The sequence below is a fragment of the Salvelinus alpinus genome, chromosome 1 (assembly GCF_045679555.1).
Source record: "Salvelinus alpinus chromosome 1, SLU_Salpinus.1, whole genome shotgun sequence".
Taxonomy (NCBI): domain Eukaryota; kingdom Metazoa; phylum Chordata; class Actinopteri; order Salmoniformes; family Salmonidae; genus Salvelinus; species Salvelinus alpinus.
The window spans coordinates 116,891,916-116,913,301 of NC_092086.1; the positions used below are offsets into that span (position 1 = coordinate 116,891,916).

Sequence of the window (21,386 nt, forward strand, 5' to 3'; positions counted from 1 at the left end):
GAAACATAGAGGTTGATAGAGGGCTCTTCGTTGCATCTTTTGCCATATTGGTTTCTGTGACCGCATGGTCAGATCCATTGAGGGCTTTCTCCATGTTAAAGTAGTCCATTTCTTCTTCTACTTCTATGAATTTATTGTAGGGGACAGACAGGAAGTGGAGGGAACAGACAGGACGTGGAGGGGGCAGACAGGAAGTAGGGGGGACAGAGAGGACGTGGAAGGGGCAGACAGGAAGAGGAGGGGGCAGACAGGAAGTGGAGAATATGACAGGAAGTGGCGGGGGCAGACAGGATGTGGAGGGGACTGTTTGCATTGTGGCTCACTGTGATGTGTTTTCCTATCGGAAATGGTAAGTGTTGAAATGCTAAGTGTTGAAATGCTAACTGTTCCTGGTCCAAGTAATAAGCGTCGTTGGTCTCACCGAAGGCGGCAGTCAAGGCAGGGTCCATGGTAGGTTGTCCATCTCCAGAGGGAAGATCCAGGCGGGTGAAATCTCGGCTTTTGTCGTTGTTGTACTTCACATTCAGGCTGGTCAGCTTGGAGAACTCCACACGCAGAGTACAGCATGCGTTATAGATGTTCTGGCCATCCAAAGTCTAGAGAGAGAGAGAGAGAGAGAGAGAGAGAGAGAGAGAGAGAGAGAGAGAGAGAGAGAGAGAGAGAGAGAGAGAGAGAGAGAGAGAGAGAGAGAGAGAGAGAGAGAGAGAGAGAGAGAGAGAGACAGAGAGAGAGAGAGAGAGAGAGAGACAGAGAGAGAGAGAGAGAGAGAGAGAGAGAGAGAGAGAGAGAGAGAGAGAGAGAGAGAGAGAGAGAGAGAGAGAGAGAGAGAGAGACAGAGAGAGAGAGAGAGAGAGAGAGAGAGAGAGAGAGAGAGAGAGAGAGAGAGAGAGAGAGAGAGAGAGAGAGAGAGAGTTAGATCTACAAATATAGTGGACAGACATTCATTATATATATAAAAAAAGAGAACATTTCAGGATAATTGGCACATAAACATGTCTGAGTATCTCTCAGGGCACCATAAACATGTCTGAGTATCTCTCAGGGCACCATAAACATGTTTGAGTATCTCTCAGGGCACCATAAACATGTCTGAGTATCTCTCAGGGCACCATAAACATGTCTGAGTATCTCTCAGGGCACCATAAACATGTTTGAGTATCTCTCAGGGCACCATAAACATGTCTGAGTATCTCTCAGGGCACCATAAACATGTCTGAGTATCTCTCAGGGCACCATAAACATGTCTGAGTATCTCTCAGGGCACCATAAACATGTCTGAGTATCTCTCAGGGCACCATAAACATGTTTGAGTATCTCTCTGAGTGACCACCATAAACCTGTCTTCACACAGGGTCCTAGTGAAGAATGAAGTGCATCATTATAGTCTAGTGCAGAGGGAAAAACTACTCCTATCATCAGAAAACCACAGTGTTTTACAGTAATGACAGAATATGTGTCACTACAGTTACTGTACCCCTCAGAGAATATAGAACAACAAGCTCCTCTGTAGAGCAGCAGTTACTGTACCCCTCAGAGAATATAGGACAACAAGCTCCTCTGTAGAGCAGCAGTTACTGTACCCCTAATATAGGACAACAAGCTCCTCTGTAGAGCAGCAGTTACTGTACCCCTAATATAGGACAACAAGCTCCTCTGTAGAGCAGCAGTTACTGTACCCCTCAGAGAATATAGAACAACAAGCTCCTCTGTAGAGCAGCAGTTACTGTACCCCTCAGAGAATATAGAACAACAAGCTCCTCTGTAGAGCAGCAGTTACTGTACCCTTCAGAGAATATAGAACAACAAGCTCCTCTGTAGAGCAGCAGTTACTGTACCCCTAATATAGGACAACAAGCTCCTCTGTAGAGCAGCAGTTACTGTACCCCTCAGAGAATATAGAACAACGAGCTCCTCTGTAGAGCAGCAGTTACTGTACCCCTAATATAGGACAACAAGCTCCTCTGTAGAGCAGCAGTTACTGTACCCTTCAGAGAATATAGAACAACAAGCTCCTCTGTAGAGCAGCAGTTACTGTACCCCTAATATAGGACAACAAGCTCCTCTGTAGAGCAGCAGTTACTGTACCCCTCAGAGAATATAGAACAACGAGCTCCTCTGTAGAGCAGCAGTTACTGTACCCTTCAGAGAATATAGAACAACAAGCTCCTCTGTAGAGCAGCAGTTACTGTACCCCTAATATAGAACAACGAGCTCCTCTGTAGAGCAGCAGTTACTGTACCCCTCAGAGAATATAGAACAACAAGCTCCTCTGTAGAGCAGCAGTTACTGTACCCTTCAGAGAATATAGAACAACAAGCTCCTCTGTAGAGCAGCAGTTACTGTACCCCTAATATAGGACAACAAGCTCCTCTGTAGAGCAGCAGTTACTGTACCCCTCAGAGAATATAGAACAACGAGCTCCTCTGTAGAGCAGCAGTTACTGTACCCTTCAGAGAATATAGAACAACAAGCTCCTCTGTAGAGCAGCAGTTACTGTACCCCTAATATAGAACAACGAGCTCCTCTGTAGAGCAGCAGTTACTGTACCCCTCAGAGAATATAGGACAACAAGCTCCTCTGTAGAGCAGCAGTTACTGTACCCCTAATATAGAACAACGAGCTCCTCTGTAGAGCAGCAGTTACTGTACCCCTCAGAGAATATAGAACAACGAGCTCCTCTGTAGAGCAGCAGTTACTGTACCCCTCAGAGAATATAGAACAACAAGCTCCTCTGTAGAGCAGCAGTTACTGTACCCCTCAGAGAATATAGAACAACGAGCTCCTCTGTAGAGCAGCAGTTACTGTACCCCTCAGAGAATATAGAACAACAAGCTCCTCCGTAGAGCAGCAGTTAGAGTTAGGTTACTGATTCAAAGTGACAGGATTTGATTAACAAATGGCACCCCATTCCCTACAAAGTGCACTACTTTTAACCAAATCAAATCACATTTTTATTATATTATATTATGTTTGTCACATGCGCTGAATACAACTGGTGTAGACTTTACCGTGAAACTCTTGATTACGAGCCCTTCCAACGATGCAGTTTACAAATAATAATACGAATAAAATAGTAACACGAGGAGTAAAATAGAATACACAAGAATGGAGCTTTATACAGGGAGTACCAGATCAATATGGAGCTATATACAGGGAGTACTAGATCAATATGGAGCTATATACAGGGAGTACCAGATCAATGTGGAGCTATATACAGGGAGTACCAGATCAATATGGAGCTATATACAGGGAGTAACAGATCAATGGGGAGCCATATACAGGAAGTACCAGTACCAGATCAATGGGGAGCCATATACAGGAAGTACCAGTACCAGATCAATGGGGAGCCATATACAGGGAGTACCAGATCAATGTGGAGCTGTATACAGGGAGTACCAGATCAATATGGAGCTATATACAGGAAGTACCAGATCAATGTGGAGCTATATACAGGAAGTACCAGATCAATATGGAGCTATATACAGGAAGTACCAGATCAATATGGAGCTATATACAGGGAGTACCAGATCAATGGGGAGCCATATACAGGAAGTACCATATCAATGTGGAGCTATATACAGGAAGTACCAGTACAGGGAGTACCAGATCAATGTGGAGCTATATACAGGGAGTACCAGATCAATGTGGAGCTATATACAGGGAGTACCTGATCAATGTGGAGCTATATACAGGAAGTACCAGATCAATATGGAGCTATATACAGGGAGTACCAGATCAATGTGGAGCTATATACAGGGAGTACCAGATCAATGTGGAGCTATATACAGGAAGTACCAGATCAATGTGGAGCTATATACAGGAAGTACCAGATCAATATGGAGCTATATACAGGAAGTACCAGATCAATATGGAGCTATATACAGGGAGTACCAGATCAATGGGGAGCCATATACAGGAAGTACCATATCAATGTGGAGCTATATACAGGAAGTACCAGTACAGGGAGTACCAGATCAATGTGGAGCTATATACAGGGAGTACCAGATCAATGTGGAGCTATATACAGGGAGTACCTGATCAATGTGGAGCTATATACAGGAAGTACCAGATCAATATGGAGCTATATACAGGGAGTACCAGATCAATGTGGAGCTATATACAGGGAGTACCAGATCAATGTGGAGCTATATACAGGAAGTACCAGATCAATGTGGAGCTATATACAGGGAGTATCAGATCAATGTGGAGCTATATACAGGGAGTATCAGATCAATGTGGAGCTATATACAGGGAGTACCAGATCAATGTGGAGCTATATACAGGAAGTACCAGATCAATGTGGAGCTATATACAGTTATATTCCGCTGAACACAGAATAGCAGCATGTAGCAGCATCCTTTCTTGTTTATTCAGCTTTGTTGATTTGTATTCTTCATAATATAAAATAATGCCACGGATTTCTAAGCAAATCTTGTCTGCTAAATGAACTAGTGTAGTCCACAGCCACATGGCATAGCTATAGCTATGTTTGCCTTACTCACCGCTTTAGCACACTCTGCCAACCCTGATGTCCTTGCCGTGTCCGAATCCTGGCTTAGGAAGGCCACCAAAAATTCTGAGATTTCCATACCCAACTATAACACTTTCCGTCAAGATAGAACTGCCAAAGGGGGAGGAGTTGCAATCTACTGCAGAGATAGCCTGCAAAGTTCTGTCATACTTTCCAGGTCTATGCCCAAACAGTTCGAACTTCTAATTTTAAAAATTAATCTCTCCAGAAATAAGTCTCTCACTGTTGCCGCCTGCTACCGACCCCCCTCAGCTCCCAGCTGTGCCCTGGACACCATCTGTGAATTGATCGCTCCCCATCTAGCTTCAGAGTTTGTTCTGTTAGGTGACCTAAACTGGGATATGCTTAACACCCCGGCAGTCCTACAATCCAAGCTTGATGCCCTCAATCTCACACAAATCATCAAGGAACCCACCAGGTACAACCCTAAATCCGTAAACATGGGCACCCTAATAGACATTATCCTGACCAACCTGCCCTCCAAATACACCTCTGCTGTCTTCAATCAAGATCTCAGCGATCACTGCCTCATTGCCTGTATCCGCCACGGGTCCGCGGTCAAACGACCACCCCTCATCACTGTCAAACGCTCCCTAAAACACTTCTGCGAGCAGGCCTTTCTAATCGACCTGGCCCGGGTACCCTGGAAGGATATTGACCTCATCCCGTCAGTTGAGGATGCCTGGTCATTCTTTAAATGTTACTTCCTCACCATATTAGACAAGCATGCTCCGTTCAAAAAATGCAGAACCAAGAACAGATATAGCCCTTGGTTCACTCCAGACCTGACTGCCCTCGACCAGCACAAAAACATCCTGTGGCGAACTGCAATAGCATCGAAGAGCCCCCGCGATATGCAACTGTTCAGGGAAGTCAGGAACCAATACACGCAGTCAGTCAGGAAAGCAAAGGCCAGCTTTTTCAAGCAGAAATTTGCATCCTGTAGCTCTAACTCCAAAAAGTTCTGGGATACTGTAAAGTCCATGGAGAACAAGAGCACCTCCTCCCAGCTGCCCACTGCACTGAGGCTAGGTAACACGGTCACCACCGATAAATCCGTGATAATCGAAGACTTCAACAAGCATTTCTCAATGGCTGGCCATGCCTTCCTCCTGGCGACTCCAACCTTGGCCAACAGCCCCGCCCCCCCCCGCTGCTACTCGCCCAAGCCTCCCCAGCTTCTCCTTTACCCAAATCCAGATAGCAGATGTTCTGAAAGAGCTGGAAAACCTGGACCCATACAAATCAGCTGGGCTTGACAATCTGGACCCCCTATTTCTGAAACTGTCCGCCGCCATTGTCGCACCCCCTATCACCAGCCTGTTCAACCTCTCCTTCGTATCATCTGAGATCCCCAAGGATTGGAAAGCTGCCGCGGTCATCCCCCTCTTCAAAGGGGGAGACACCCTGGACCCAAACTGTTACAGACCTATATCCATCCTGCCCTGCCTATCTAAGGTCTTCGAAAGCCAAGTCAACAAACAGATCACTGACCATCTCGAATCCCACCGTACCTTCTCCGCTGTGCAATCCGGTTTCCGAGCCGGTCATGGGTGCACCTCAGCCACGCTCAAGGTACTAAACGATATCATAACCGCCATCGATAAAAGACATTACTGTGGAGCCGTCTTCATCGACCTGGCCAAGGCTTTCGACTCTGTCAATCACCATATTCTTATCGGCAGACTCAGTAGCCTCGGTTTTTCTAATGACTGCCTTGCCTGGTTCACCAACTACTTTGCAGACAGAGTTCAGTGTGTCAAATCGGAGGGCATGTTGTCCGGTCCTCTGGCAGTCTCTATGGGGGTACCACAGGGTTCAATTCTCGGGCCGACTCTTTTCTCTGTATACATCAATGATGTTGCTCTTGCTGCGGGCGATTCCCTGATCCACCTCTACGCAGACGACACCATTCTATATACTTCCGGCCCTTCCTTGGACACTGTGCTATCTAACCTCCAAACGAGCTTCAATGCCATACAACACTCCTTCCGTGGCCTCCAACTGCTCTTAAACGCTAGTAAAACCAAATGCATGCTTTTCAACCGTTCGCTGCCTGCACCCGCACGCCCGACTAGCATCACCACCCTGGACGGTTCCGACCTAGAATATGTGGACATCTATAAGTACCTAGGTGTCTGGCTAGACTGCAAACTCTCCTTCCAGACTCATATCAAACATCTCCAATCCAAAATCAAAGCAAGAATCGGCTTTCTATTCCGCAACAAAGCCTCCTTCACTCACACTTACCCTAGTAAAACTGACTATCCTACCGATCCTCGACTTCGGCGATGTCATCTACAAAATAGCTTCCAATACTCTACTCAGCAAACTGGATGCAGTTTATCACAGTGCCATTCGTTTTGTTACTAAAGCACCTTATACGACCCACCACTGCGACCTGTATGCCCTAGTCGGCTGGCCCTCGCTACATGTTCGTCGTCAGACCCACTGGCTCCAGGTCATCTACAAGGCTATGCTAGGTAAAGTGCCGCCTTATCTCAGTTCACTGGTCACGATGGCTACACCCACCCGCAACACGCGCTCCAGCAGGTGTATCTCACTGATCATCCCTAAAGCCAAAACCTCATTTGGACGCCTTTCCTTCCAGTTCTCTGCTGCCTGCGACTGGAACGAATTGCAAAAATCTCTGAAGTTGGAGACTTTTATCTCCCTCAACAACTTTAAAAATCTGCTATCCGAGCAGCTAACCGATCGCTGCAGCTGTACATAGTCCATCTGTAAACTACCCACCCAATTTACCTACCTCACCCCCCATACTGCTTTTATTTATTTACTTTTCTGCTCTTTTGCACACCAGTATCTCTTCTTGCACATGATCATCTGATGATTTATCACTCCAGTGTTAATCTGCTAAATTGTAATTATTCGATTTATTGCCTACCTCATGCCTTTTGCACACATTGTATATAGATTCTCTTTTTTTCTACCATGTTATTGACTTGTTTATTGTTTACTCCATGTGTAACTCTGTGTTGTCTGTTCACACTGCTATGCTTTATCTTGGCCGGGTCGCAGTTGCAAATGAGAACTTGTTCTCAACTAGCCTACCTGGTTAAATAAAGGTGAAATAAAAAAAATAAAAAAAATAGCAGGGCCTAAAATAAGGACAACTCAGAGTATGCCATTCTGTTCTTCTGAAATAGACTACATTTTCTACATATCATGTTTCTTTAGACCTGTCTAAAATAAACATTGTATTTATTGTGAAGGTGGAGGCTATATTAAATGGATTTATTGTGACTTTTTAAAATGTAGATGTTTATGTGTTTATGTTAATTAACGGCCAATTACCGTGAGACCGGCAGTTATTTGCTTAACAATCACCGGCTGACAAAATGTCATGACCGCCACAGGCCCTATCGGTGCATTCTTTAAGAACGCACCCTGGTGTTCTGTCTATAGCTTGGGATTGTTAACCTGTTTAAATGTTTTGCTCACATCCGCCACGGAAAGCGAGATCAGACAGTCATCCGGAAAAACAGGGACTTTCACGCAGGGCACAGTGTTATATTCCTCGTTTGGGAGTTCTGCGTCGCTGGGCAACTCCCGGCTGGGTTTCCGTTAGCGTCTGCAAGCCCTGCCACATACGACGAGCATCAGAGCCGGTGTAATAGGATTCCACCTTCCACCTAAGTTGTCCTTTTGCATGTTTGATGACTCGTCGGAGGTCGTAGCAACCAGGGCCCGTGGGGATTCGGGTGACATTTACGACCAACCCCTAGATACCATTAGAGGTCCCGGAGCAACGTTCACTAAATTTAACCCCTTATGATGAACGACTATCAGGCACTGCTGTGTCCACTATCAGGCCACTGCTGTGTCCACTATCAGGCCACTGCTGGGTCCACTATCAGGCCACTGCTGGGTCCACTATCAGGCCACTGCTGCGTCCACTATCAGGCCACTGCTGCGTCCACTATCAGACCACTGCTGCGTCCACTATCAGGCCACTGCTGCGTCCACTATCAGGCAACTGCTGTGTCCACTATCAGGCCACTGCTGGGTCCACTATCAGGCCACTGCTGGGTCCACTATCAGGCCACTGCTGTGTCCACTATCAGGCCACTGCTGGGTCCACTATCAGGCCACTGCTGGGTCCACTATCAGGCCACTGCTGTGTCCACTATCAGGCCACTGCTGGGTCCACTATCAGGCCACTGCTGCGTCCACTATCAGGCCACTGCTGGGTCCACTATCAGGCCACTGCTGTGTCCACTATCAGGCCACTGCTGCGTCCACTATCAGGCCACTGCTGTGTCCACTATCAGGCCACTGCTGTGTCCACTATCAGGCCACTGCTGCGTCCACTCCAGGCCACTTCGCCCTCGCCCCCCGGGGCTCTACTTCACCCTCACCCTCGCCCCCTGGGGCTCTACTTCACCCTCACCTTCTGGGGCTCTACTTCACCCTCACCCCCTGGGGCTCTACTTCACCCTCGCCCCTGGGGCTCTACTTCACCCTCGCCCCCTGGGGCTCTACTTCACCTCGCCCCCGGGGCTCTACTTCACCCTCGCCCCCCGGGGCTCTACTTCACCCTCGCCCCGCGGGGCTCTACTTCACCCTCGCCCCGCGGGGCTCTACTTCACCCTCGCCCGCGGGGCTCTACTTCACACTCGCCCCCTGGGGCTCTACCTCACCCTCGCCCCCTGGGGCTCTACCTCACCCTCGCCCCCGGGGCTCTACTTCACCCTCGCCCCCTGGGCTCTACTTCACCCTCGCCCCCGGGGCTCTACTTCACCCTCGCCCCCGGGGCTCTACTTCACCCTCGCCCCCTGGGGCTCTACTTCACCCTCGCCCCCTGGGGCTCTACTTCACCCTCGCCCCCTGGGGCTCTACTTCACCCTCGCCCCCGGGGCTCTACTTCACCCTCGCCCCCGGGGCTCTACTTCACCCTCGCCCCCTGGGCTCTACTTCACCCTCGCCCCCGGGGCTCTACTTCACCCTCGCCCCCTGGGCTCTACTTTACCCTCGCCCCCGGGGCTCTACTTCACCCTCACCCCCCGGGGCTCTACTTTACCCTCGCCCCCGGGGCTCTACTTCACCCTCACCCCCTGGGGCTCTACTTCACCCTCACCCTCGCCCCCGGGGCTCTACTTCACCCTCGCCCCTTCGCATTCTCTCTACAACACTAGGTTCAGGATGTGTCCCAAAGGGCACCCTAGTACCTATATAGTGCACCAAAGTAGTGGGTCAGATATATTGTTTGTGTGGGGAACAGGGGAAGACATGGCAGCAGTACAACAGAACAAAGTCAGAGCAGAGGCCAGACTACAGCACACTAAAAGGATATAATTACTGTCTGTCATCTCTGGTTTGGTCTCACTGCCTTCATCTCTCCTCGCCACAGAGCCACTGACAGATGAAAACCTGGGGGCTGATGATTTGTGGCCTAGGAGTGTGTGTGTGTGTGTGTGTGTGTGTGTGTGTGTGTGTGTGTGTGTGTGTGTGTGTGTGTGTGTGTGTGTGTGTGTGATCTGTGGGTTCTAGGTGGCTGACTGTGGCCGGTGTGTCTGATCTGTGGGCTCTATAGCAAGGGATGAAATAAAAGAAGCCAGACAAGATAGGGTTGCAAAATTCCAGAAATCCTGGTTAGAATATTTCAGATATCAGTAGGGAATAAGCAGGAAAACCAGAATCGTCCAACCAGGATTTATGGAAAACCGGGGAATTCTGTGGGAAATACTGGAATACCCTACAGACAGTAAAACACACCGTCCAACCTCTTCTCCTTCCTCTTCCTTCTTCTTCTCCTCCAAGATCAGAGGTAGACAGCATGTTTAGTCTGTATGTTTATCCCGTGAATACAGGTGTGCCAAGCTTGTAGCGTCATACCCCAAGAAGAGGCTGTAATCGCTGCCAAAGGTGCTTCAACAAAGTACTGAGTAAAGGGTCTGAATACTTATGTAAATGTGATATTTATTTGCAAACATTTCTAAAAACCTGTTTTTGCTTTGTCATTTTTGGGGTATTGTGTGTAGATTGATTAGGAGAAAAAACAATTGAAACTATTTTAGAATAAGGCTGTAACGTAACAAAATGTGGGAAAAGTCAAGGGGTCTGAATACTTTCCGAATGCCCCGTATACAGGGAGTACCAGTACCGAGTCGATGTACAGGTTATTGAGGTAGATATGTACATATAGATAGGGATAAAGTGACGAGACAACAGGATAGATAATAGAGTAGCAGCAGTGTACAGTCGTGGCCAAAAGTTTTGAGAATGACACAAATATTAATTTCCAAAGTTTGCTGCTTCAGTGTCTTTCGATATTTTTGTCAGATGTTACTATGGAATAATGAAGTATAATTACAAGCATTTCATAAGTGTCAAAGGCTTTTACTGACAATTACACGAAGTTGATGCAAAGAGTCAATATTTGCAGCGTTGACCCTTCTTTTTCAAGACCTCTGCAATCCGCCCTGGCATGCTGTCAATTAACTTCTGGGCCACATCCTGACTGATGGCAGCCCATTCTTGCATAATCAATGCGTGGAGTTTGTCAGAATTTGTGGGGTTTTGTTTGTCCACCCGCCTCTTGAGGATTGACCACAAGTTCTCAATGGGATTAAGGTCTGGGGAGTTTCCTGGCCATGGTGTCACACCCTGACCTTAGAGATCCTTAGTATTCTCTATGTTTGGTGAGGTCAGGGTGTGACTCGGGTGGAAAGTCTATGTTTTCTATTTCTTTGTTTTTGGCCGTGTGTGGTTCCCAATCAGAGGCAGCTGTCTATCGTTGTCTCTGATTGGGGATCATATATAAGTTGTCATTTTCCTTTTGGGTTTTGTGGGATCTTGTTTTCTGTTTAGTGTCTGTACCTGACAGAACTGTTCGCTTTCGTTTTTTGTCTTTGTTATTTTGTTTTGGTGTCATCAATAAAAAGACGATGTATGCCTATCACGCTGCGCCTTGGTCCACTCTTCCTACCACCAACGAGAGCCGTTACACATGGACCCAAAATATCGATGTTTTGTTCCCCGAGCCACTTAGTTATCACTTTAGCCTTATGGCAAGGTGCTCCATCATGCTGGAAAAGGCATTGTTCATCACCAAACTGTTCCTGGATGGTTGGGAGAAGTTGCTCTCGGAGGATGTGTTGGTACCATTCTTTATTCATGGCTGTGTTCTTCGGCAAAATTGTGAGTGAGCCCACTTCATTGGCTGAGAAGCAACCCCACACATGAATGGTCTCAGTATACTTTACTGTTGGCATGACACAGGACTGATGGTAGCGCTCACCTTGTCTTCTCCGGACAAGCTTTTTTCTGGATGCCCCAAACAATCGGAAAGGGAATTCATCAGAGAAAATGACTTTACCCCAGCCCTCAGCAGCCCAATCCCTGTACCTTTTTGTAGAATATCAGTCTGTCCCTGATGTTTTTCCTGGAGAGAAGTGGCTTCTTTGCTGCCCTTCTTGACACCAGGCCATCCTCCAAAAGTCTTCGCCTCACTGTGCGTGCAAATGAACTCACACCTGCCTGCTGTCATTCCTGAGCAAGCTCTGTACTGGTGGTGCCCCGATCCCGCAGCTGAATCAACTTTAGGAGACGGTCCTGGCGCTTATTGGACTTTCTTGGGCGTCCTGAAGCCTTCTTCAGAACAAGTGAACTGCTCTTCTTGAAGTTCTTGATGATCTAATAAATGGTTGATTTAGGTGCAATCTTACTGGCAGCAATATCCTTGCCTGTGAAGATCTTTGTGTGCAAAGCAATGATGATGGCACGTGTTTCCTTGCAGGTAACCATGGTTGACAGAGGAAGAACAATGATTCCAAGCACCACCCTCCTTTTGAAGCTTCCAGTCTGTTATTCGAACTCAATCAGCATGACAGAGTGATCTCCAGCCTTGTCCTCATCAACACTCACACCTGTGTTAACGAGAGAATCCATATAGCCTCCAGAGAAACAGGTCATATTGTTATCCATATAGAGAAACAGGTCATATTGTCATCCATATAGCCTCCGGAGAAACAGATCATATTGTCATCCATATAGCCTCCAGAGAAACAGGTCATATTGTTATCCATATAGAGAAACAGGTCATATTGTTATCCATATAGAGAAACAGGTCATATTGTCATCCATATAGCCTCCAGAGAAACAGGTCATATTGTTATCCATATAGAGAAACAGGTCATATTGTTATCCATATAGAGAAACAGGTCATGTTGTTATCCATATAGAGAAACAGATCATGTTGTCATCCATATAGAGAAACAGGTCATATTGTCATCCATATAGAGAAACAGATCATGTTGTCATCCATATAGAGAAACAGATCATGTTGTCATCCATATAGAGAAACAGGTCATATTGTTATCCATATAGAGAAACAGATCATGTTGTCATCCATATAGCCTCCGGAGAAACAGGTCATATTGTCATCCATATAGAGAAACAGGTCATATTGTCATCCATATAGAGAAACAGGTCATATTGTCATCCATATAGAGAAACAGATCATATTGTTATCCATATAGAGAAACAGATCATGTTGTCATCCATATAGAGAAACAGATCATGTTGTCATCCATATAGCCTCCGGAGAAACAGGTCATATTGTCATCCATATAGAGAAACAGGTCATATTGTCATCCATATAGAGAAACAGGTCATATTGTCATCCATATAGAGAAACAGATCATATTGTTATCCATATAGAGAAACAGATCATGTTGTCATCCATATAGAGAAACAGATCATGTTGTCATCCATATAGAGAAACAGGTCATATTGTCATCCATATAGAGAAACAGGTCATATTGTCATCCATATAGAGAAACAGATCATGTTGTCATCCATATAGAGAAACAGGTCATATTGTTATCCATATAGAGAAACAGGTCATATTGTCATCCATATAGAGAAACAGGTCATATTGTCATCCATATAGAGAAACAGATCATGTTGTCATCCATATAGAGAAACAGGTCATATTGTCATCCATATAGAGAAACAGGTCATATTGTCATCCATATAGAGAAACAGATCATGTTGTCATCCATATAGAGAAACAGGTCATATTGTCATCCATATAGAGAAACAGATCATATTGTCATCCATATAGAGAAACAGGTCATATTGTCATCCATATAGAGAAACAGGTCATATTGTCATCCATATAGAGAAACAGATCATATTGTTATCCATATAGAGAAACAGGTCATATTGTTATCCATATAGAGAAACAGGTCATATTGTCATCCATATAGAGAAACAGGTCATATTGTCATCCATATAGAGAAACAGGTCATATTGTCATCCATATAGAGAAACAGATCATATTGTTATCCATATAGAGAAACAGGTCATATTGTCATCCATATAGAGAAACAGATCATATTGTCATCCATATAGAGAAACAGATCATGTTGTCATCCATATAGAGAAACAGGTCATATTGTTATCCATATAGAGAAACAGGTCATATTGTCATCCATATAGAGAAACAGGTCATATTGTCATCCATATAGAGAAACAGATCATGTTGTCATCCATATAGAGAAACAGGTCATATTGTCATCCATATAGAGAAACAGATCATGTTGTCATCCATATAGAGAAACAGGTCATATTGTCATCCATATAGAGAAACAGATCATATTGTCATCCATATAGAGAAACAGATCATGTTGTCATCCATATAGAGAAACAGATCATATTGTCATCCATATAGAGAAACAGATCATGTTGTCATCCATATAGAGAAACAGGTCATATTGTCATCCATATAGAGAAACAGGTCATATTGTTATCCATATAGCCTCCGGAGAACCAGCCATTTCAACACCATACACTCCCGATAGTACAAACAGAGCTATACCTTTTTGTTGTCCGGCGCCGACAGAGATGGCCGCCTCGCGTTCCTAGGAAACTATGCGTCTATACTGACCTACAAGACAAGTGTCAGTATAGAGACAAAGTAGAGTCGCAATTCAACGGTTCAGACACGAGAGGTATGTGGCAGGGTCTACAGTCAATCACGGACTATAAAAGGAAAACCAGCCCCGTCGCTACAGACTAAACAACTTCTTTGCTCGCTTTGAGGACAATACAGTGCCACTCACACGGCCCGCTACCAAAACCTGTGGGCTCTCCTTCACTGGAGCCGGCGTGAGCAAAACATTTAAACGTGTCAACCCTCGCAAGGCTGCAGGCCCAGACGGCATCCCTAGCCGCGTCTTCAGAGCATGCACAGACCAGCTGGCTGGTGTGTTTACGGACATATTCAATCATTCCCTATCCCAGTCTGCTGTTCCCACATGCTTCAAGACGGCCACCATTGTTCCTGTTCCCAAGAAAGCTAAGGTAACTGAACTAAATGACTACCGCTCCATAGCACTCACTTCTGTCATCATGAAGTGCTTTGAGAGACTAGTCAAGGACCATATCACATCCACCCTACCTGACACCCTAGACCCACTCCAATTTGCTTACCGCCCCAATAGGTCCACAGACGGCGCAATCGCAACCACACTGCACACTGCCCTAACCCATCTGGACAAGAGGAATACCTATGTGAGAATGCTGTTCATTGACTACAGCTCAGTATTCAACACCATAGTACCCTCCAAACTCATCATTAAGCTCAAGACCCTGGGTCTCAACCCCGCCCTGTGCAACTGGGTCCTGGACTTCCTGACGGGCCGCCCCCAGGTGGTGAGGGTAGGTAATAACATCTCCACCCCGCTGATCCTCAAGACTGGGGTCCCACAAGGGTGCGTTATCAGCCCTCTCCTGTACTCCCTGTTCACCCACGACTGCGTGGCCATGCACGCCTCCAACTCAATCATCAAGTTTGCAGAAGACACAACAGTAGTAGGTTTGATTACCAACGATGACGAGACAGCCTACAGGGAGGGGGTGAGGGCCCTCGGAGTGTGGTGTCAGGAAAATAACCTCTCACTCAACGTCAACAAAACAAAGGAGATGATCGTAGACTTCAGCAAACAGCAGAGGGAGCACCCCCCTATCCACATCGACGGGACAGTAGTGTAGAGGGTAGAAAGTTTTATGTTCCTCGGCGTACACATCACGGACAAACTGAATTGGTCCACCCACACAGACAGCGTTGTGAAGAAGGCGCAGCAGCGCCTCTTCAACCTCAGGAGGCTGAAGAAATTTGGCTTGTCACCAAAAACACTCACAAACCTTTACAGATGCACAATCGAGAGCATCCTGTCGGGCTGTATCACCGCCTGGAACGGCAACTGCTCCGCCCACAACCGTAAGGCTCTCCAGAGGGTAGTGAGGTCTGCACAACGTATCACCGGGGGCAAACTACCTGCCCTCCAGGACACCTACACCACCCGATGTCACAGGAAGGCCATAAAGATCATCAAGGACAACAACCACCCGAGCCACTGCCTGTTCACCCCGCTATCATCCAGAAGGCGAGGTCAGTACAGGTGCATCAAAGCTGGGAACTAGAGACTGAAAAACAGCTTCTATCTCAAGGCCATCAGACTGTTAAACAGCCATCACTAACATTGAGTGTCTGCTGCCAACATACTGACTCAACTCCAGCCACTTGAATAATGGAAAATCGATGTCAAAAATGTATCACTAGCCACTTTAAACAATGCTACTTAATATAATGTTTACATACCCTACATTACTCATCTCATATGTATATACTGTACTCTATATCATCTACTGCATCTTGCCATCTTTATGTAATACATGTATCACTAGCCACTTTAAACAATGTCACTTTTATATGTTTACATACCCTACATTACTCATCCCATATGTATATACTGTACTCTATACCATCTACTGCATCTTGCCTATGCCGTTCTGTACCATCACTCATTCATATATCTTTATGTACATATTCTTCATCCCTTTACACTTGTGTGTATAAGGTAGTAGTTGTGGAATTGTTAGGTTAGATTACTCGTTGGATATTACTGCATTGTCGGAACTAGAAGCACAAGCATTTCGCTACACTCGCATTAACATCTGCACACCACGTGTATGTGACAAAATAAAATTAGATTTTGATTTGAGTGTTTTGACTACGTATCACTTTGGCGTGGTGGGCATTCATCGGGTCAGTACGTACCACTTTGGCGTGGTGGGCATTCATCGGGTCAGTACGTACCACTTTGGCGTGGTGGGCATTCATCGGGTCAGTACGTACCACTTTGGCGTGATGGGCATTCATCGGGTCAGTACGTACCACTTTGGCGTGATGGGCATTCATCGGGTCAGTACGTACCACTTTGGCGTGATGGGCATTCATCGGGTCAGTACGTACCACTTTGGCGTGGTGGGCATTCATCGGGTCAGTACGTACCACTTTGGCGTGATGGGCATTCATCGGGTCAGTACGTACCACTTTGGCGTGATGGGCATTCATCGGGTCAGTACGTACCACTTTGGCGTGGTGGGCATTCATCGGGTCAGTACGTACCACTTTGGCGTGATGGGCATTCATCCGGTCAGTACGTACCACTTTGGCGTGATGGGCATTCATCGGGTCAGTACGTACCACTTTGGCGTGATGGGCATTCATCGGGTCAGCGTATTGTAGCAGGGCCTGGAACTGGTTGTTCTTGGTGAAAGTGATGATCTTCAGGACCGTCCCGAACTTAGAGAAGATCTACGGAGGCAAAACAAAAACCAAGTTCATATGAACATGTCTCTTAGGCTACTTAGCACCATAGAGGAGGATTATTATTCCAAAACTCGGGATGAGAAGAATTTCCCCCTTACTATGTGAAGTACTTTAGAGGTCAGGGTTACCTGGTGTAGGACCTCCAGTGATAGGGGTTAGAGGTCAGGGTTACCTGGTGTAGGACCTCCAGTGATAGAGGGTAGAGGTTAGAGGGCAGGGTTACCTGGTGTAGGGTCTCCAGTGATAGAGGGTAGAGGTTAGAGGGCAGGGTTACCTGGTGTAGGACCTCCAGTGATAGGGGGTAGAGGTCAGGGTTACCTGGTGTAGGACCTCCAGTGATAGGGGTTAGAGGTCAGAGGTCAGGGTTACCTGGTGTAGGGCCTCCAGTGATAGGGGGTAGAGGTCAGGGTTACCTGGTGTAGGACCTCCAGTGATAGGGGTTAGAGGTCAGAGGTCAGGGTTACCTGGTGTACGGTCTCCAGTGATAGGGGGTAGAGGTCAGGGTTACCTGGTGTAGGACCTCCAGTGATAGGGGTTAGAGGTCAGAGGTCAGGGTTACCTGGTGTAGGGTCTCCAGTGATAGAGGGTAGAGGTTAGAGGGCAGGGTTACCTGGTGTAGGACCTCCAGTGATAGGGGGTAGAGGTCAGGGTTACCTGGTGTAGGACCTCCAGTGATAGGGGTTAGAGGTCAGAGGTCAGGGTTACCTGGTGTAGGGTCTCCAGTGATAGGGGGTAGAAGAGGTTAGAGGTCAGGGTTACCTGGTGTAGCACCTCCAGTGATACAGAGTAGAAGAGGTTAGAGGTCAGAGGTCAGGGTTACCTGGTGTAGCACCTCCAGTGATAGGGGGTAGAGGTTAGAGGTCAGAGGTCAGGGTTACCTGGTGTAGCACCTCCAGTGATAGGGGGTAGAGGTTAGAGGTCAGAGGTCAGGGTTACCTGGTGTAGCACCTCCAGTGATACAGGGTAGAAGAGGTTAGAGGTCAGAGGTCAGGGTTACCTGGTGTAGCACCTCCAGTGATAGGGGTCAGAGGTCAGGGTTACCTGGTGTAGCACCTCCAGGGATACAGGGTAGAAGAGGTTAGAGGTCAGAGGTCAGGGTTACCTGGTGTAGCACCTCCAGTGATAGGGGGTAGAGGTCAGGGTTACCTGGTGTAGCACCTCCAGTGATACAGAGTAGAAGAGGTTAGAGGTCAGAGGTCAGGGTTACCTGGTGTAGCACCTCCAGTGATAGGGGGTAGAGGTTAGAGGTCAGAGGTCAGGGTTACCTGGTGTAGCACCTCCAGTGATAGGGGGTAGAAGAGGTTAGAGGTCAGGGTTACCTGGTGTAGCACCTCCAGTGATACAGAGTAGAAGAGGTTAGAGGTCAGAGGTCAGGGTTACCTGGTGTAGCACCTCCAGTGATAGGGGGTAGAGGTTAGAGGTCAGAGGTCAGGGTTACCTGGTGTAGCACCTCCAGTGATAGGGGGTAGAGGTTAGAGGTCAGAGGTCAGGGTTACCTGGTGTAGCACCTCCAGTGATACAGGGTAGAAGAGGTTAGAGGTCAGAGTTACCTGGTGTAGCACCTCCAGTGATAGGGGTCAGAGGTCAGGGTTACCTGGTGTAGCACCTCCAGTGATACAGAGTAGAAGAGGTTAGAGGTCAGAGGTCAGGGTTACCTGGTGTAGCACCTCCAGTGATAGGGGGTAGAGGTTAGAGGTCAGAGGTCAGGGTTACCTGGTGTAGCACCTCCAGTGATAGGGGGTAGAGGTTAGAGGTCAGAGGTCAGGGTTACCTGGTGTAGCACCTCCAGTGATACAGGGTAGAAGAGGTTAGAGGTCAGAGTTACCTGGTGTAGCACCTCCAGTGATAGGGGTCAGAGGTCAGGGTTACCTGGTGTAGCACCTCCAGGGATACAGGGTAGAAGAGGTTTTCTACGATGATGCGCAGCACGGGGCTCTGTCCTGGCATCAGGGTTCCGTCACCGCCAGATGCTGAACCACCCAACGTCACTGCATTGACTGCCTGCAATGCTGCCTGAACTCTCTGTTAGGAGGGAGGAGGAGAGGGGGAAGAGAGGGAGGAGAGGGGGAAGAGAGAGAGGATAGGAGAGGGGGGAGAGAGAGGAGATAGGGAGGAGAGGAGAAGGGGAAGAGAGAGAGGAGAGGGGGAGAGGGAGGAGATGGGGAAGAGAGAGAGGAGAGGAGAGGGGGGAGAGAGAGGAGAGGAGATGGGGAAGAGAGAGAGGAGAGGAGAGGGGGGAGAGGGGAGAGGAGAGGGGGAGAGGGAGGAGAGGGGGAGAGGGGGGAGAGAGGGAGGAGAGGGGGAGAGGAGAGGGGGGAGAGAGGGATGAGAGGGAGGAGAGGGGGGAGAGGAGAAGGGGAAGAGAGAGAGGAGAGGGGGGAAAGGAGAAGGGGAAGAGAGAGAGGAGAGGGGGGAGGGAGGGGAGAGGAGAGGGGGGAGAGGGGGATGTTGGGTTTAATACCCCAAACAAACAATAATCCCAAGTGATATAACTTTTTAACTTATTCTCATAATGCTGCTCATATACACATTGAGTTTACCATGACAACCAACAATCAATAATGAATAACAGACATGGGGTTTACCATGACAACAAACAATCAATAGCATATAACAGACATTGGGTTTACCATGACAACAAACAATCAATAATATAACAGACATTGGGTTTACCATGACAACAAACAATCAATAATATTTACCATGACAACAAACAATAAATAATATATTGATATATTGATATATATATTGGTCAGCCATTGTGTGTGTTTTGTCATCCATTGTGTGTGTTGTAACATGACACTCTACAGTGGCTAGAAACAACTGACCACGGTGGACTGGACCGGCCTGTTATACACTCCTCCTAAATGGCAACATATTTCCTTCACTGTATAGTGCACTAGTTTTATTTCATATATAGCACCAGTCAAAAGTTTGGACTCATTCAAGGGTTTTTCTTTATTTTTTTTACTATTTTCTACATCGTGTATATTGAAGATATCAAAACTATGAAATAACACATATGGAATCATGTAGTAACCGAAAAAGTGTTAAACAAATCAAAATGTATTCTTCAAAGTAGCCACCCTTTGCCTTGATGACAGCTTTGCATTCTCTCAACCAGCTTCACCTGGAATGCTTTACCAACAGTCTTGAAGAAGTTCCCTTTACTCTGCGGTCCAACTCATCCCAAACCATCTCAATTGGTTTGAGGTCGGGTGACTGTGGAGGCCAGGTCATCTGATGCAGCACTCCATCACTCTCCTTATTGGTCAAATAGCCCTTACACAGCCTGGAGGTGTGTTATGGGTGATTGTTCTGTTCAAAACAAATGATAGTCCCACTAAGCGCAAACCAGATGGGATGGTGTATCGCTGCAGAATGCTGTGGTAGCCATGCTGGTTAAGTGTGCCTCTAAATAAATCATAGACAGTGGCACCAGCAAAGCACCCCCACACCTCCTCCTCCTCCATGCTTCACAGTAGAAACCACACATGCGGAGATCATCTGTTAACCTACTCTGCGTCTCACAAAGACACGGCGTTTGGAACCAAAAATCTAAAATTTAGACTCAAAGGACAGATTTCCACCGGTCTAATGTCCATTGCTTGTGTTTCAAGGCCCAAGCAAGTCTCTTCTTCTTATTGGTGTCCTTTAGTAGTGTTTTTTCTCCATCATTTCAACCCTGAAGGCCTGATTCACGCAGTCTCCTCTAAACAGTTGATGTTGAGATGTGTCTGTTACTTGAACTCTGTGAAGCATTTATTTGGGCTGCAATCTGAGGTGCAGTAAACTCTAATGAACGTATCCTCTGCAGCAGAGGTAACTCTGGGTCTTCCTTTCCTGTGGCGGTCCTCATGAGAGCCAGTTTCATCATAGCGCTTGATGGTTTTTGGCGACTGCGCTTGAAGAAACTTTGAAAGTTCTTGAAATGTTCCGTATTGACTGACCTTCATGTCTTAAAGTAATGATGGACTGTCGTTTCTCTTTGCTTATTTGAGCTGTTCTTGCCATAATATGGACTTGGTATTTTACCAAATAGGGCTATCTTCTGTATACCAAATAGGGCTATCTTCTGTATACCAACCCTACCTTGTCACAACACAACTGGCTCCCACAAGTCTAGGCTTGTGCACAAGACCACCCACCTACACAATAAAGTGTAAATTACAACACAAACATGGCCGTGTCTCTTCACAGTCCTGTTACGTG

At 46.9% G+C, this 21,386-nt stretch overlaps 1 protein-coding gene across 7 annotated transcripts in view; it reads right to left on the reverse strand.

Annotated features, from left to right (window-relative positions):
* Window positions 1-21,386, reverse strand: part of LOC139539573 (polypyrimidine tract-binding protein 3-like) — a 127,410-nt gene that overhangs the window by 54,793 nt on the left and 51,231 nt on the right. For 6 of the 7 annotated variants that reach the window (XM_071342661.1, XM_071342652.1, XM_071342644.1 and 3 more), the window contains 3 exons: window positions 19,044-19,196; window positions 17,049-17,159; window positions 422-596 (listed from right to left, as the gene is read on the reverse strand). In XM_071342661.1, the coding sequence (XP_071198762.1) occupies window positions 422-596; window positions 17,049-17,159; window positions 19,044-19,196 (439 nt within the window). The other variant, XM_071342684.1, reaches the window with a different exon arrangement.